This window comes from Mustelus asterias, unplaced genomic scaffold (genome assembly GCF_964213995.1).
Source record: "Mustelus asterias unplaced genomic scaffold, sMusAst1.hap1.1 HAP1_SCAFFOLD_1393, whole genome shotgun sequence".
Lineage (NCBI taxonomy): Eukaryota > Metazoa > Chordata > Chondrichthyes > Carcharhiniformes > Triakidae > Mustelus > Mustelus asterias.
In genome coordinates, this window is record NW_027591338.1 from 70,217 (window position 1) to 87,284 (window position 17,068).

A 17,068-nucleotide genomic window follows, 5' to 3' on the forward strand; every position below is an offset into this window, starting at 1 on the left:
AGCAGAGTATGTCCACTGATGTTTATAATCAACCGGTTCACCATGGAGGAATGAACCTTTTACCGGCTTATTCAGCTTCAGCTCCCATTCCCCTTTCAGTACAACCTGTGATGACTTTTGCTCCATCTGCAGTCCCACCTGCTGTGATTGCACATCCTTTAGCTCACTTGGCTCATGACAGTGGTGGAAGTCACAGCTTAATTAACCATGACCAGCAACAACTGAAAGAACAAGAGCTACTAAAGTGTATTCATTGTCACATAACCCAAATGCAGCAGCAAGGAGAAGAGCCCCAGCAAGTGGCTTGGAACACACAGATACAATCGCAGGGTACTGACAAATCAGATACTGAGCAGAGTGATGGGACAACAAGCGAAGAAGATCATGTCAATTTAGTGGATATTACACCAGTGAGAGACACCAGCTGTCAAACCAGTTTTGACAAACATACAAGAGCTAAAAAGCAAAGTCCTGACAAAACAGCCAAGAAAGTGAAAACTATCCGATATCTTCTAGGTGAACTGAAGGCTCTGATTGCTGATCAAGGTAATTGCAAATATCTACTAAGCACCCGCTTCATGCTTAAGCTCCTGCTTGCACTCTGGCTTGGGACTATTCAGTGCTACTGTGAGATTATAGAAACATAGGAAACTACAGCACAAAACAGGCCCTTCGGCCCCACAAGTGGTGCCGAACATATCCCTACCTTTTAGGCCTACCTATAACCTTCCATCCTATTAAGTCCCATGTACTCATCCAGGAGTCTCTTAAAAGACCCTATTGAGTTTGCCTCCACCACCACTGACGGCAGCCGATTCCACTCGTCCACCACCCTCTGTGTGAAAAACTTCCCCCTAACATTTCCCCTGTACCTACCCCCCAGCACCTTAAACCTGTGTCCTCTCGTAGCAGCCATTTCCACCCTCTGAGAGTCCACCCGATCTATGCCTCTCAACATCTTATATACCTCTATTAGGTCTCCTCTCATCCTACGTCTCTCCAAGGAGAAAAGACTGAGCTCCCTCAGCCTATCCTCATAAGGCATGCCACTCAATCCAGGCAACATCCTTGTAAATCTCCTCTGCACCCTTTCAATCTTTTCCACATCCTTCCTATAATGAGGCGACCAGAACTGAGCACAGTACTCCAAGTGGGGTCTGACGAGGGTCTTATATAGCTGCATCATTATCCCCGGACTCCTAAACTCAATCCCTCGATTGATAAAGGCCAGCACACCATACGCCTTCTTAACCACCTCCTCCACCTGCGGGGCCGATTTTCGAGTCCTATGGACTCTGATCCTCTACGGTACTAAGAGTCTTTCCCTTTATATTGTACTCCTTCATCCCATTTGACCTGCCAAAATGGACCACTACACATTTATCTGGGTTGAAGTCCATCTGCCACTTCTCCGCCCAGTCTTGCATCCTATCTATGTCCCTCTGTAACTTCTGACATCCCTCCAGACTATCCACAACCCCACCAATCTTTGTGTCGTCAGCAAATTTACCAACCCATCCCTCCACTTCCTCATCCAGGTCATTTATGAAAATGACAAACAGCAAGGGTCCCAGAACAGATCCCTGGGGCACACCACTGGTGACCGACCTCCAATTAGACCTCCACTGTCATGAGCCCTCTATACACACTCTCTGCTTCCTTTAGGCAAGCCAGTTCTGGATCCACAGGGCAGCAGCCCCTTGGATCCCATGCCCTCTCACTTTTTCATTTGTCAAATGGTGATCACTACGTGTCTTTAATTACCAAATCAAAATGTTACTTTTGTCCGTTTTGAGTAACTATCCACAAAACATGCATCTTTTGGCCTGTGGAATATAAATCATAATTGAGCATAATTTTTCAAAATTCCTTGAATTTTGGAAAAGTCCCAGCAAATTGGAAAATTGTAAATGCAACACTTCTATTCAAGAAAAAGTGATACAGAAAGCAAGAAGCTAAAAGCCAGTTAGCATAACGTACATCATTGAGAAAATGTTGGAACCTATCCTTAAAGATGTAGTAACAGAATATTTAGAAAATCATAATACATGATTTTGATTTCATAATCATGAAATGGAAATCATGTTTGATAAATTTATTAGAATTCTATTGAGAATTTAACAAACAGTCTGGAAAAGGGAGCCAGTAACACTATGGGTGAAATTCTCCCAAAAGAAATCTAAATGCCAAATTTGTGTGAAAACGAGTAAATCCCTCTCATTTTTTTCAGTGGGATTTTCAAAATGAATCTCCCACACTCTGATGCACAGAGTGTCCTAGCATGAATCGCACTGAAAAGGGGGCGAGGCCTATTCCCATCGAAGAGGCCGACAGCATAGCACTGAGCAGGCCATCGTGCAGGCACCAATCGATCGGCGAGTGCACAGTAGCAGGCCAGGAGATTTCAGTCCCGGGCTTGCTAATGATAGGCAAATCCTTATTTAAATAATTTATTCAGCTCTGCACCAATTTCTGGCGTAGCGCTGACAACGCCAGAAATCCGGCGGCTGAAGATGCGCGGAGGCCATGGCGCCCAGTGGGAAGCCCACTAAATGGCCTCCACTTATGTTTCCCAGCCTTCTGTGCTGCTAGAGCAGTGCAGCGGGCTGGGAGAATCAAAGAACAAAGAAAAGTACAGCACAGGAACAGGCCCTCCGGCCCTCCAAGCCTATGCCGATCATGATGCCCTAACTTTAAAAACAACTTTCTGCCCTCACTCAGTCCGTATCCCTCTATTTCCTCCCTATTGATGTACCCATCCAGATGCCTCTTCACTGTTGCTAATGTGCCTTCCATCACCTCCTCTGGCAGCGCATTCCAGGCACCCACCACTCTTTGCATGGAAAAACTTCCCCCGCACATCTCCCTTAAACTTTTCCCCCTCTCACCTTGGACCTGTGCCCCCTTGTAATTGACACTTCCACTACTAGCTACAGATCTCAATTCTGAAAAACACCCTTCCGCCACTACTCTCTGTCTTCTATAACTAAGCGAGTTCTGTGTCCATCTAGCCAGCCCACGCTGAATCCCATGTGATTTTAGTTTTTGTACCAGTCTGCCATGTGGGACCTTGTCAAACCCCTTATTAAAGTCCATAAAAACTACATCCACAGCCCTTCCCTCATCAATTATCTTTGTCACCTCTTCAAAAAACTCAATCAAGTTGGTGAGACATGAACTTCCCCATACAAAACCATGCTGCCTGTCACTAACTTGTCCATTTTCCTCCAAATGTGCAAATATACTGTCCCTCAGTATCTTCTCCAAAAGTTTCCCCACCACTGATGTCAGGCTTACGAGCCTATAATTTGCTCGATTATCCCTGCTTCCTTTCTTAAACAAGAGAACAACATTGGCTATTCTCACAGTCCTCTGGAACCTTGCCTGTGGTCAAAGAGGATGTGAAGATAACTGTTAAGGCCCCAGCTGTTTCTCCCCTTGCCTCCCTCAGTAACTTGGGATAGATCCCATCTGGCCCCTGGGACTTGTCTACCTTAATGCAATTTAGGATACTCAACATTTCCTCCATTTGATATATTGATGTTCTCAAGGAGTGTTCACACACCTATCCCTGACTTCAACATACATCATGTCCTTCTCCTTGATGAATACCGATACAAAGTACTCATTAAGGATTTCACCCACTTAAAGACCATAAGACATAGGAGCAGAATTAGGCCACTCAGCCCATCGAGTCTGCTCTGCCATTCAATCATGGTTGATATTTTTCTCATGCCTTTTCCCCATAACCCCTGACCCCCTTATTAATCAAGAACCTATCTATCTCTGTCTTAAAGACACTCAATGACCTCGCCTCCACAGCCTTCTGCGGCAAAGAGTTCCACAGATTCACCACTCTCTGGCTGAAGAAATTCCTCCTCATTTCTGTTTTAAAGAATCGTCTCTTTAGCCTGAGGTTGTGCCCTCTGGTTCTAGTTTTTCCTACTAGTGGAAACATCCTCTCCACTTCCACTCTATCCAGGCCTTGCAGGATCCTGTAAGTTTTAATAAGATCCCCCCCCTCATCCTTCTAAACTCCAACGTGTACGGATCCAGAGTCTTCAACCGCTCCTCATATGACAAGCTTTTCATTCCAGGGATCATTCTTGTCAACCTCCTCTGGACCCTTTCCAAGGCTAGCATATCCTTCCTTAGATACGGGCCCAAAACTGCTCACAGTACTCCAAATGGGGTCTAACCAGAGCCTTATACAGCCTCAGAAGTACATCCCTGCTCTTGTATTCTAGCCCTCTCGACATGAATGCTAACATTGCATTTGCCTTCCTAACTGCCAACTGAACCTGCATGTTAACCTTAAGAGAATCTTGAACGAGGACTCCCAAGTCCCTTTGTGTTTCTGATTTCCTAAGCATTTCCCCATTTAGATGCCTCCATTCCTCCTTCTAAAGTGCATAATCTCCCACTTTTCCACATTGTATTCCATCTGCCACTTCTTTGCCCATTCTCCTAACCTGTCCAAGTTCTTCTGCAGTCCCCCTTGCTTCCTCAATACTACCTGTCCCTCTACATATCTTTGTAGTTAAAGTCACCCATCATAACTACCCTGCTTTTTTTTCACATCTTTTTCAGTATCTGCCTACACAACTGCTGCTCTCTCTCCTGTGGGCAGTTGGGAAGTCTATAGTACACTCCCAATATTGTGATTTCACCCTTATTCCTGAGCTCCACCCATAATGCCTCATGACAAGATCCCTCCAATGTGTCCTCTCTCAACACAGTTGTGATCTGCTTCCTAACCAACAATGCGACTCCTCCACCTCTTTTATTTCCCCTTCTGTCATGTTTAAAACAACGATATCCCGGAATGTTGAGCTGCCAGTCCTGTCCCCCCTTTAACCGTGTCTCTGTAATTGCGATTGCATCGTAATTCCATGCAGTAATCCAGGCTCTCAGTTCATCTGTTTTACCTGTTATACTTCTTTAATCGAAGCAAACACACTCCAGACCTACAGTCCCGCTGAGCCCTGTGGCTTCCCTCTGCCTGCTCTTACTCTGCGCTATGTTTATATCGGTCTCAATTTTTTCCCCAGTCCCTACACTTACTGGCCTGCTGTTCCGGTTCCCACCATCCTGCCACATTAGTTTAGTTGCCCCCTATATTTGGATTTCTAAATGGCATTCAAAAAGGTGTCACATAAAAGGTAAGCTAAAAGCGAGACAAGAACTCATGGTGTTGGGTGTTTTATATAAGCATGGAAGACAATTGGCAAACGGTGTCAGGAATAGTAGATCATTTTCAGGTTGGCAAACTATCTTGTGGGGTGCCACAGGGATCAGTGCTGGGGTCTCCACTATATGCAATCTACATGAATAATTTGGATGAAAGAACAGAGTGTACTATAGCCAAATTTGCTAATTATACAAAGATAAACAGGAAAGCAAGTTGAAGAGGATAGAGAGAGTCTGAAAAGATATAGATAGGTTAAGTGAGTGGACAAAACATTGGCATGAATGTACAATTTCTATCTCCTTTAAAGAAGGATATATCTGCATTGGAGGCAGTTCAGAGAACCAGTAGGTGATTCCTGGGATGAAGGGTTTGCCTTATAAGGAAAGGTTGAGCAGGTCGTGGCTATATTCATTGGAGTTTAAAAAATGGAAGGTAACTTCTTGAAACATACAATATTCTGAGGGGCTTGACAGGGTAGATGCTGAGAGGATATTTTACCTCATGGGGGAGTCTAGAACTAGGAAGCAACATTTCATGGATGTGGGTGTCACTGGCAAGGCCAGCATTTGTTGCCCATCCCTAGTTTCCCTAGAACTGAGTGGTTTACAAGGCAGTTAAGAGTCCACCACATTGCTGTGGGTCTGGAGTAGCAGGTGAGGACCGCAGATTCTTCAGCTACATGACATTAGTGAGTGGGCCAAATCTCCAATCGCAGCAGCAGGACTGGAGACTTCCAACCATCAGAAAAGGAATTCTAAGGGAGATTCATCCTGGCATGGCCAGGGGGAGGAAGAAAACTTATCGGAGCTTTACTGCTGGTGGTGGATTTGGGGAAACTCTGCAAACTGAGGGAATTGCCTGGGGGCAGTCACTCAAAAGTTATTACTTGGTAAAACACGGATCCATTGGAAGCTGGAAGTGACTGTGGACTATTTGTTAAAAGGACTATAATTCTGTAGAGTGCAACGTGTGCCAAGTATAAAAGGGGAATATTCCTTTCTGCAATTTAAGTTGCCTACAGGAATATTGTTTAGTAAATAGTATTCTAATGATTTGTTAGAGTTGGCATGTGGCTATAAATGGCCATTGGGTTGGTAGCATCGGTTGGCATAAGGTGCCATGGATGGGGAGTGAATGAGGAGATGTGTGAAGTGAGGGCTAGAGGGCCTAATATTTAGCCAAAAACTGAAAATGTCATTGCAAAGGTGGACCTTTTTAAGCAGCTCCCCATGGTACTTAGCAGCTTCTATGACTGTCTCCAATCTGCATTTGAGACGGCAGGCCTGACTCCATTCTGCACCGCCCTCTATCGGAGCAAAGATCTCACCATTTAGGTGAGTGGGTGCAGCCAGCCAGGAAATTTCATGACTTCCTCCGACCTGATGGGGGAGCAGAAATCTAAAATGCTCACCAATTTTAATAACAGTATGTATACATAACTTTACCTTTAATAGAGTTTGAGGAATCCCTTCATTCTTGAGCTAATCAGCTACATCTGATTCATGTTAGATAAATATTTTACATTGAAATCATGATCTATTGCATTGCAGGTAAGGTGTGCATTAAATACTTATGTGCAATAGTTTGACAGGATTTGTTCAATATTAATATCTTTCTGTTGACAGATGACTCTGAGGCTCATAGATTGATAATGGAACTAGAGGATAGTATCTCACTCCTACCAACTGTGATTGGAAGCACTAATGTACAAGCAGAAATAGCTATGAGTCTCCAACCTCTACGCAGTGAGAATGCACAGCTGCGCAGGTCAATAGTATTTAATTCCTAATGTCTGCTTTGTACTTTACTTTGCTCCCTTGACAGTCTAGCCAAGATGCGAGGTCATGGTGAAGAATCCCAAGCAGAGGGAACAAATTCTTACTATTTCAGTTTCATACCTCAACATGTTGCTACAGCTACAGTCTTTCAAAGTAGGCAACTACGGGACAAAGTCCATGCCGGTTTTGGATCTTGTCAGTTTTTGGTTCAGGCAATTGGCATCACACAGTTTTGGCCAGGTCAAGGTTCACTCTTAGCAAGAGGAAAAAAAACAGGCAAATAACTACTTGGTGCCAATGCAGCATCTAGCCCAACACCCAGTAGGTTATTTTACTTTTCTAATAATAAAAATTATGCACCGTATCTTAAAAAGCATATCCAGTTTTCAGACATTGTTCATTTTTGGATATGATGTGGAGATGCCAGTGTTGGACTGAGATAAGCACAGTAAGAAGTCTCACAACACCAGATTAAAGTCCAACAGGTTTATTTGGTAGCACAAACTTTTGGAATCTCGCTCCTTCTTCAGGTGAGTGAGGAGTTGTGTTCATAAACAGGGCATATGTAGACACAAACTCAATTTACAAGATAATGAGGAATGCGAGTCTTACAGGTAATCAAGTCTTAAAGGAACAAACAATGTGAGTGGAGAGAGGATTAAGCACAGGTTAAAGAGACGCGTATTGTCTCCAGCCAGGACAGTGAGTGAGATTTTGCAAGCCCAGGCAAGTCGTGGGGGTTACAGATAGTGTGACATGAAGCCAAGATCCCGGTTGAGGCCGTCCTCATGTGTGCGAAACTTGGCCATCAGTTTCTGCTCAGCGATTCTGCGTTGTCATGTGTCGTGGAGGCACATGTACCATGCCAGAGTATCCTTCGTTGTCCAATACTTCCCCGGAGGGGAAAAGCTACAACATCTTCTCCGGAGCCTTCAACATGTCATCGATGAAGACCAACATCTCGCCAAGGCCATCCCCACACCCCCACTTCTTGCCTTCAAACAACCGCACAACCTCAAACAGACCATTGTCCGCAGCAAACTACCCAGCCTTCAGGAGAACAGTGACCATGATACCACACAACCCTGCCACAGCTACCTCTGCAAGACGTGCCGGATCATCGACACGGATGCCATCATCTCACACCAGGTACATGATACATACTTTTGCAACTCGGCCAACGTTGTCTACCTGATATGCTGCAGGAAAGGATGTGTCGAGGCATGGTACACTGGGGAGACCATGCAGACACTATGACAACGGATGAATGAACACTGCTCGACAATCACCAGGCAGGAGTGTTCTTTTTCTGTCGGGGAACACTTCAGCAGTTACGGGCATTCAGCCTCTGATCTTCGGGTAAACGTTCTCCAAGGCGGTCTTCACGACACACGACAACACAGAATCACTGAGCAGAAACTGATAGCTACGTTCCGCACACATGAGGACGGCCTGAACTGGGATCTTGGGTTCATGTCACACTATCTGTAACCCCCACGACTTGCCTGGGCTTGCAAAATCTCACTAACTGTCCTGGCTGGAGACAATACACACCTCTTTAAACTGTGCTGAACCCTCTCTCCACTCCGATTGTGCTGTACCTTTAAGACTTGATTACCTGTAAAGACTCACATTCCAACCATTATCTTGTAAATTGAGTTTGTGTCTATATATGCCCTGTTTGTGAACACAACTCCTCACTCACCTGAAGAAGGAGCGAGACTCTGAAAGCTTGTGCTACCAAATAAACCTGTTGGACTTTAACCTGGTGTTGTGAGACTTCTTACTATTTTTGCATAGCCAGATTTGAGACACTGTACCTGTATATAAATGGGATATGCGAAAAGCTGGGATTTCCTCTTGGCCCAGTTTTCTCTAACATTTTTGTTGGTTACCAAAAGAAATGCAATTTTGATGGAAAATGATCCCTAATTTCCTCCTCCTTGATATTTCTAATGCATAGATTTGCTGTAATTGAATCTGCTGCATGTTCTTACACTCACACCTTTTTAATGCTATGCTCAAATTCCCCTTTAAATTGGAGTATTCTAACAAACTCACTTAGTTGAAATATCTGCTAACGTCTACTGCAAACCTACCTTCAATTTATGCATTGGGATTCCTACAGCTCCACATGCTATACTCTGTCTAGTCCTGTTAGAACTCTATAGATTTCAATGAATTTATTTTTCCCTCTCATTTTTCTGAACTCCAATGAATACAATCCTAACCAACTTGATCTCTCCTCGTATCTCTGTTTTGCCATCCCAGTAATCAGTCTGGTAAACCTTCTCTGCACTCCCTCTAGAGCAAGAACATCTTCCTAGCTTCTTAGTGTCCAAAGATAGGTAATTTAGCATGGCAGATCCACCACACCCCGCCCCCCCAATTAAGAAGTGTGACTTGTTGCTTAGATGCAAGTGTTTATCTTTAATAGACTGGTTCATTTGTCATCTTATTTTCCTTGAAATGAGTGGCATGTCATATGATGAATACTACAGAACTGTAACAAAAAAATTAATGTTATTGCAATCAAATGTAATGTGATATAACATTGGCAGAAAGAGTGAGTGGCCTTACATATTCGACTCCCTTAAATGAATCCAGCTGAAAATGGCATTTAAGGGAAAACACTTGCTTATTTGACTTTTTCAAGAACAGCATTTTCAGTTCTGTTTTTGTAAATTTGTAACAGGTGTTGTCTGTGCACTGTTCAATTTTCAGTCCTGTTCTTCTCTTTCAAAAATATAGAATTGTTCTGCAGCAAAGTTAGGTGGAAATATTTCAAGTCAGTGGAAGAACTTAGTAACTATTATACTCAATAATATCAAACCCTTAACACCTAAATTATCCCATGGTGCTTAACAGGGCAAGTGTGAAAGAGGGAGGGAGTTCGCTGCTAGTGACCTGCTGCAACTGGGAGAGCAAATTACTACTCCAGAAAAGTTAACTTTGCTTTCTTCTGCGCAGTCAGCAGCTAATGCTGCAGCTTTATCGCATGGCGAAAATCTGGGCCCCTTTTCTCTTTACAGATAATGCCAGAGATGCTCATTTTCTGTTTTTCTTTCAGATTCCCAGCACATGCAGTACTCTGTTTTAGATTTAAGTAATGGCTACATTTTGAATTTCTCTTGCCAATTAAAATATTAGCTTTTATTTAGGGTACCTTAACTTTGGTAAACATTCGAAGCAGATCTGATTTTAGTTCTAAAATTTTGTTTCTTTTACATTTTTTAGACGGTTAAGGATAGTAAACCAGCAACTTCGAGAGCGAGAAAGAGCTGAAAAAGACTCCAGATCAGTAGACTGCAATTTTGAAGGTATCCAGCTTTTAAAAAACAATGTACCTAAAGCTCATTCCTGGATACATGAAAATATACCGCCTGAAAAGGAAATACATTTGGTTAACGTATTGTAGAAAAGCAATCAGAAATGAGCTAGCCTCAGGCCCCAAAATGTGTAGGTTAGATGGGATTAGTGACAATGAATGTGTGGGATTAGAGAGATAGGGCGGGTTGAGGGGTTGGATAAAATGCTCTGTCAGAGAGTCGGTGCAGACTCGACAGGCTGAATGTCCTTTTCTGCACGGTATGTATTCTATGAGGTTTTCAGATACATGGATAATTGGAACACATTCTGGGGAAGGTGGGGACCTGTATAAACAGGACGGGGTGCACCTGAACCAGAGGGACACCAATATCCTGGGAGGGAAATTTGATACGGCTCTTCAGGGGGGTTTAAACTAATTTGTCAGAGGAGTGGGAAAAGGAGTTGTAGTCCAGAACTCAGTGTTGAGGGTGGTGAGGTATTGGGGAAGGTGTCAAGGGTGGGTACCGGTAGACAGGAAGGTGGGTTGAAGTGTGTCTACTTCAATGCAAGGAGCATCCGGAACAAGGTAGATGAACTTGGGACGTGGATTGGTACTTGGGACTACGATGTTGTGGCCATTACGGAGACGTGGGTAGAACAAGGACAGGAATGGTTGTTGGACGTTCCGGGGTATAGATGTTTCAGTAAGTGTAGGGAAGCTGGTAAAAGAGGTGGAGGAGTAGCATTGTTAATCAAGGATAGTTTAACGGCTGCGGAAAGGCACTTCGAGGGGGATCTGCACACTGAGGTAATATGGGCTGATGTTAGAAATAGGAAAGGAGCGGTCATGTTGTTAGGAGTTTACGAGAGGCCCCCAAATAGTAATAGAGATGTGGAGGAAGAAATTGCTAAGCAGATTATGGATATGTGTGGGGGTCACAGGGTAGTTGTCATGGGGGACTTTAACTTTCCAAATATTGATTGGAACCTTTGTAGGTCAAATAGTTCGAATGGGGCAGTTTTTGTGCAGTGTGTGCAGGAGGGTTTCCTGACACAATATGTGGATAGGCCGACAAGAGGTGAGGCCACATTGGATTTGGTACTGGGAAATGAACCGGGCCAAGTGTTAGATTTGGTTGTGGGAGAGCACTTTGGAGATAGTGATCACAATTCGGTGTCTTTTGTTGTTGCAATGGAGAGGGATAGGGCCGAACGGCAGGGCAAGGTTTACAATTGGGGGAGAGGTAATTATGATGCGATTAGGCAAGAATTAGGGGGCATAAGATGGGAACAGAAACTGTCAAGGAAAGGCACTAATGAAAAGTGGAACTTTTTCAAGGAACAAATACTGGATGTCCTTGATAGGTATGTCCCTGTCAGGCAGGGAGGAAATGGCCGAGTGAGGGAATCATGGTTCACGAAAGAGGTGGAATGTCTTGTGAAAAGGAAGAGGGAAGCTTATGTAGGGATGAGGAAACAAGCTTCAGATGGCTCAATTGAGGGTTACAAGTTAGCAAGGAATGAGCTGAAAAAGGGGCTTAGGAGAGCTAGGAGGGGACTTGAGAAGTCCTTGGCGGGTCAGATCAAGGAAAACCCCAAGGCTTTTTACTCTTATGTGAGGAATAAAAGAATGACCAGGGTGAGGTTAGGGCCGGTCAAGGACAGTAGTGGGAACTTGTGTATGGAGTCAGTAGAGATAGGCGAGGTGATGAATGAATACTTTTCTTCAGTGTTCACCAAGGAGAGGGGCCATGTTTTTGAGGAAGAGAAGGTGTTACAGGCTAATAGGCTGGAGGAAATAGATGTTCGGAGGGAGGATGTACTGGCAGTTTTGAATAAACTGAAGGTCGATAAGTCCCCTGGGCCTGATGAAATATATCCTAAGATTCTTTGGGAGGCAAGGGATGAGATTGCAGAGCCTTTGGCTTTGCTCTTTGGGTCCTCACTGTCCACGGGGATGGTGCTAGAGGACTGGAGAGTGGCGAATGTTGTTCCTCTGTTTAAGAAAGGGAACAGAAATGACCCTGGTAATTATAGACCGGTTAGTCTTACTTGGGTGGTTGGTAAATTGATGGAAAAGGTCCTTAGGGATGGGATTTACGACCATTTAGAAAGATGCAGATTAATCCAGGATAGTCAGCACGGATTCGTGAAGGGCAAGTCGTGCCACACAAATTTGATAGAATTTTTTGAGGAGGTAACTAAATGTGTTGATGAAGGTAGGGCAGTTGATGTCATATACATGGATTTTAGTAAGGCGTTTGATAAGGTCCCCCATGGTCGGCTTACGATTGAAAGTAAGGAGGTGTGGGATAGAGGGAAAGTTGGCCGATTGGATAGGTAACTGGCTGTCTGATCGAAGACAGAGGGTGGTGGTGGATGGAAAATTTTCGGACTGGAGGCAGGTTGCTAGCGGAGTGCCGCAGGGATCGGTGCTTGGTCCTCTGCTCTTTGTGATTTTTATTAATGACTTAGAGGAGGGGGCTGAAGGTGGATCAGTAAATTTGCTGATGACACCAAGATTGGTGGAGTAGTGGATGAGATGGAGGGCTGTTGTAGGCTGCAAAGAGACATAGATAGGATGCAAAGCTGGGCTGAAAAATGGCAAATGGAGTTTAACCCTGATAAATGAGAGGTGATTCATTTTGGTAGGACTAATTTAAATGTGGATTACAGGGTCAAAGGTAGGGTTCTGAAGACTGTGGAGGAACAGAGGGATCTTGGGGTCCATATCCACAGATCTCTAAAGGTTGCCACTCAAGTGGATCGAGCTGTGAAGAAGGCCTATAGTGTGTTAGCTTTTATTAACAGGGGGTTGGAGTTTAAGAGCCGTGGGGTTATGCTGCAACTGTACAGGACCTTGGTGAGACCACATTTGGAATATTGTGTGCAGTTCTGGTCACCTCACTATAAGAAGGATGTGGAAGCGCTGGAAAGAGTGCAGAGGAGATTTACCAGGATGCTGCCTGGTTTGGAGGGTAGGTCTTATGAGGAAAGGTTGAGGGAGCTTGGGCTGTTCTCTCTGGAGTGGAGGAGGCTGAGGGGAGACTTAATAGAGGTTTATAAAATGATGAAGGGGATAGATAGAGTGAACGTTCAAAGACTATTTCCTCGGGTGGATGGAGCTATTACAAGGGGGCATAACTATAGGGTTCATGGTGGGAGGTATAGGAAGGATATCAGAGGTAGGTTCTTTACGCAGAGAGTGGTTGGGGTGTGGAGTGGAGTCAGACACTTTAGGAACATTTAAGCGGTTATTGGATAGGCACATGGAGCACACCAGGATGATAGGGAGTGGGATAGCTTGATCTTGGTTTCAGATAAAGCTCGGCACAACATCGTGGGCCGAAGGGCCTGTTCCGTGCTGTACTGTTCTATGATGTCAGACAGCAGGGTGTGACTGTAGTCTGGGGGATCAATTCATTATGTGTTCAGGACAGTCCATTCTGGAACCACTAGACTATTTTAGAGCTGGTAATGTGTAATGAGACGAGATTTATTAATGACTAATGGGATTTACTAATTACTTCATAATAAAAGGTTCTCTCGGAGTGATCGCAATATGATAGAATTTCACATTCATAGAATCCCCCAATGCAGAAGAAGGCCATTTGGCCCATCGAGTCTGCACCGACCACAATCCCACCCAGGACCTAGCTTCTTAACCCCAGGCATTTACCCTTGCTCGTCCCCCTGAAACTAAGGGGCAATTTAGCATGGCCAATCCACCTAACTAGCACGTCTTTTGGACTGTGGGAGGAAACCCATGCAGACACAGGAAGAACATGCAGATTCCACATAGACAGTGACCCAAGCCAGGAATCAAACCCGGGTCCCTGATGCTGGCAGCAGTGTTAACCACTGTGCCACCATGTCCAAACCAATTTAATATTCTCTATCAATTATTTATTCACTTATTTAGCTATTATGAAACCTGCTTCCACTACTGTTTCTGGGGCATGCTATACTATGATATAGTTTGTATGAAATAAATTTCCGAACCAATTCCATTCATTTAATTTTCCTATAGGCATACCTTCTGAGTATAATGTACACCAAGGACTCTTGTGATTCTGTATGGTTTATGTATTGTAGGCAAGGATGATGTACTCATGGACTACCTCAGGCTGATGCTGTTGTATAAACAGGTGGTTAATTTAGAGCATCAGCACAAGGGGGGCTGGATGTGTTTCCACTTTTTAAAAAAAAAACTGAAATGTTGAAATAAGAGGACAATAAATTGGAACAATACAATATACATGCTGGGGTTCAACATGTCAGGATACTATTTTTAATTTTGTTGAATCTATTGCATATTCCATTACTTGAATCTTGTGTGTACCAAAGTTCTTTGAACATGAAAATAATCAATTGCATTCGGTGGAAAAGAAAATTGGACAGGTGTGTGAAACGGCTGCTGATTCTCAGCTGCCCATTTTGCTGTCCTGCCCAAGTTCAATTTCACTCCTTTTATCTTTGGATTTGCTCATACTTTTTGCAGTGATCTCCTTGCAGTCCATGAATGCAACATTGCAGGCCCAGTTGAGGGAATCTCTGAAAGGGCTCGAGTCTTTGCAAAAGAAAAATGAAGAGCTGCTGAATGTGATAGATAAACAGAGAGAGGAGAACAAGCAACTACTCAGATTGGTGCAGGGAAAAGAACAAGATCTGTTCCAGAAGAGCCAGCAGTGCGAGATAGACACAACTCGAGTCAAAATGGGTAGGTCAGAAATATTTTCTTAATTTTGTTTTAAAGAGTTCTATGACTGTTACCAGAAGTGAGACATCTTACTAATTCTGCCACTCCTACAGAAATAGGTGAAGCCTTGACAAAAATGAGAAACATTCAGCTGAAATTGGAGGGATCTGAGAAGGAGAATCAAATTTTGGAGATAACACTCCGACAACGTGATGCAGAAGTGAACAGATTACGAGAACTAACCAGGTAATAAAGAGGACTTCACTGGAGATTTTGGAAATTGGGAGACTGTTAACTTTCCACTTATTCCTTTACATAATTTGAATTTGAGATTTCTATTTGCAGTCTTCACTTTGTATTGTTGAAAAATATAAAGGCTGGAAATAACTAGTGAATCACACCTTTGTGCCTTTCGTGGGGGCATTTGGTTTTGAATCTAGTCAGCTAATGAAATTATAATTTTTTATTTATCGGTTGTTAAAGGTTCTAAATGAAATTTTGGGTAATGTCACCACAGTTCCTTATAGATGTGAATTTATTACACAGCTGTTTATAAATAGTAATTGACATCAAATATGCAATCTTGGGTAGACTGGTCATTAAGATAGCTCGTATAAAATGTAGAAATATTCCATGCGGTCAGGAATATTTTCTCAATTAGTTAGAAGTACGCTCGAGACAATAATATGGAGTCCATGTATATAACATCCAGAAGGGTTATTTTTACTACAAAAAGCCTGCTTACAATTTTTAAATGGCAACAGTACCATTTGCTTCCTAGCAACTCTTCCTAAGTAACAACTCTTATTGCCAGTAAACAAGAGATTTAAGCATGATGATAAAGTCATACTGTAACAACCCCAGATTTTTGTGTTGTGCCCTTGATGTCACTACAGGATGAAACAATTTGACTTGTGAAGTGTTTGCCTCATTTTGATTTTTACTTCAATATTTTAAAATTGTATTTTATATTTTTCATTTCCGTATAAGTTTGTGAATCTGTTGCATCTTTTGATTTCATAGTATTTGTGGGACAAATGCTTTGGTGCATTAATCCATTTTGGCTTGGTTTTGTCTGCTTTCAGCAATTTGATCTCCATCTCTGGGGTGCAGTCTTTCTTGGGATTAAGGGCGAAGGTGAATTCAGTCAGGTTGGGATTGTTGTCCTTACTGGTCTGAATGTGTTACATTTGTGATTTGCATCTTCCCACGAGTTGATTTGGGTGTTTGAGCCCCCAAAAATAAGCCCCGTCTACTTGCTGTTTCTCTGGTTCCACACAGATCATTCTTACTCTGTCTCTCTCTCTGCCTGCTCTCTCTCTCTGCCTGTCTCTCTCTCTCTGCCTGTCTCTCTCTCTCTGCCTGTCTCTCTCTCTCTGCCTGTCTCTCTCTCTCTGCCTGTCTCTCTCTCTCTGCCTGTCTCTCTCTCTCTGCCTGTCTCTCTCTCTCTGCCTGTCTCTCTCTCTCTGCCTGTCTCTCTCTCTCTGCCTGTCTCTCTCTCTCTGCCTGTCTCTCTCTCTCTGCCTGTCTCTCTCTCTCTGCCTGTCTCTCTCTCTCAGCCTGTCTCTCTCTCTCTGCCTGTCTCTCTCTCTCTGCCTGTCTCTCTCTCTCTGCCTGTCTCTCTCACTCTGCCTGTCTCTCTCTCTCTGCCTGTCTCTCTCTCTCTGCCTGTCTCTCTCTCTCTGCCTGTCTCTCTCTCTCTGCCTGTCTCTCTCTCTCTGCCAGTCTCTCTCTCTCTGCCAGTCTCTCTCTCTCTGCCTGTCTCTCTCTCTCTGCCTGTCTCTCTCTCTCTGCCTGTCTCTCTCTCTTGTCTGTCTCTCTCTCTCTGCCTGTCTCTCTCACTCTGCCTGTCTCTCTCTCTCTGCCTGTCTCTCTCTCTCTGCCTGTCTCTCTCTCTCTGCCTGTCTCTCTCTCTCTGCCTGTCTCCTTCTCTGCCTGTCTCTCTCTCTCTCTGCCTGTCTCTCTCTCTCTGCCAGTCTCTCTCTCTCTGCCAGTCTCTCTCTCTCTGCCTGTCTCTCTCTCTCTGCCTGTCTCTCTCTCTCTGCCTGTCTCTCTCTCTCTGCCTGTCTCTCTCTCTCTGCCTGTCTCTCT

At 43.9% G+C, this 17,068-nt stretch overlaps 1 protein-coding gene across 1 annotated transcript in view; it reads left to right on the top strand.

The window, feature by feature from the left end:
• LOC144488232 (coiled-coil domain-containing protein 14-like) overlaps positions 1-15,223 on the top strand; it is a gene marked incomplete at its 3' end in the record, with an annotated part of 30,542 nt that extends 15,319 nt beyond the window's left edge. The window contains exons 8-12 of the mRNA XM_078206266.1: positions 6-546; positions 6,817-6,958; positions 10,207-10,289; positions 14,780-14,998; positions 15,091-15,223. Coding sequence (XP_078062392.1) covers positions 6-546; positions 6,817-6,958; positions 10,207-10,289; positions 14,780-14,998; positions 15,091-15,223 — 1,118 coding nt within the window. The remainder of the gene's footprint in view (positions 1-5; positions 547-6,816; positions 6,959-10,206; positions 10,290-14,779; positions 14,999-15,090) is intronic.
• Between the last annotated feature and the right edge of the window lie 1,845 nt (positions 15,224-17,068).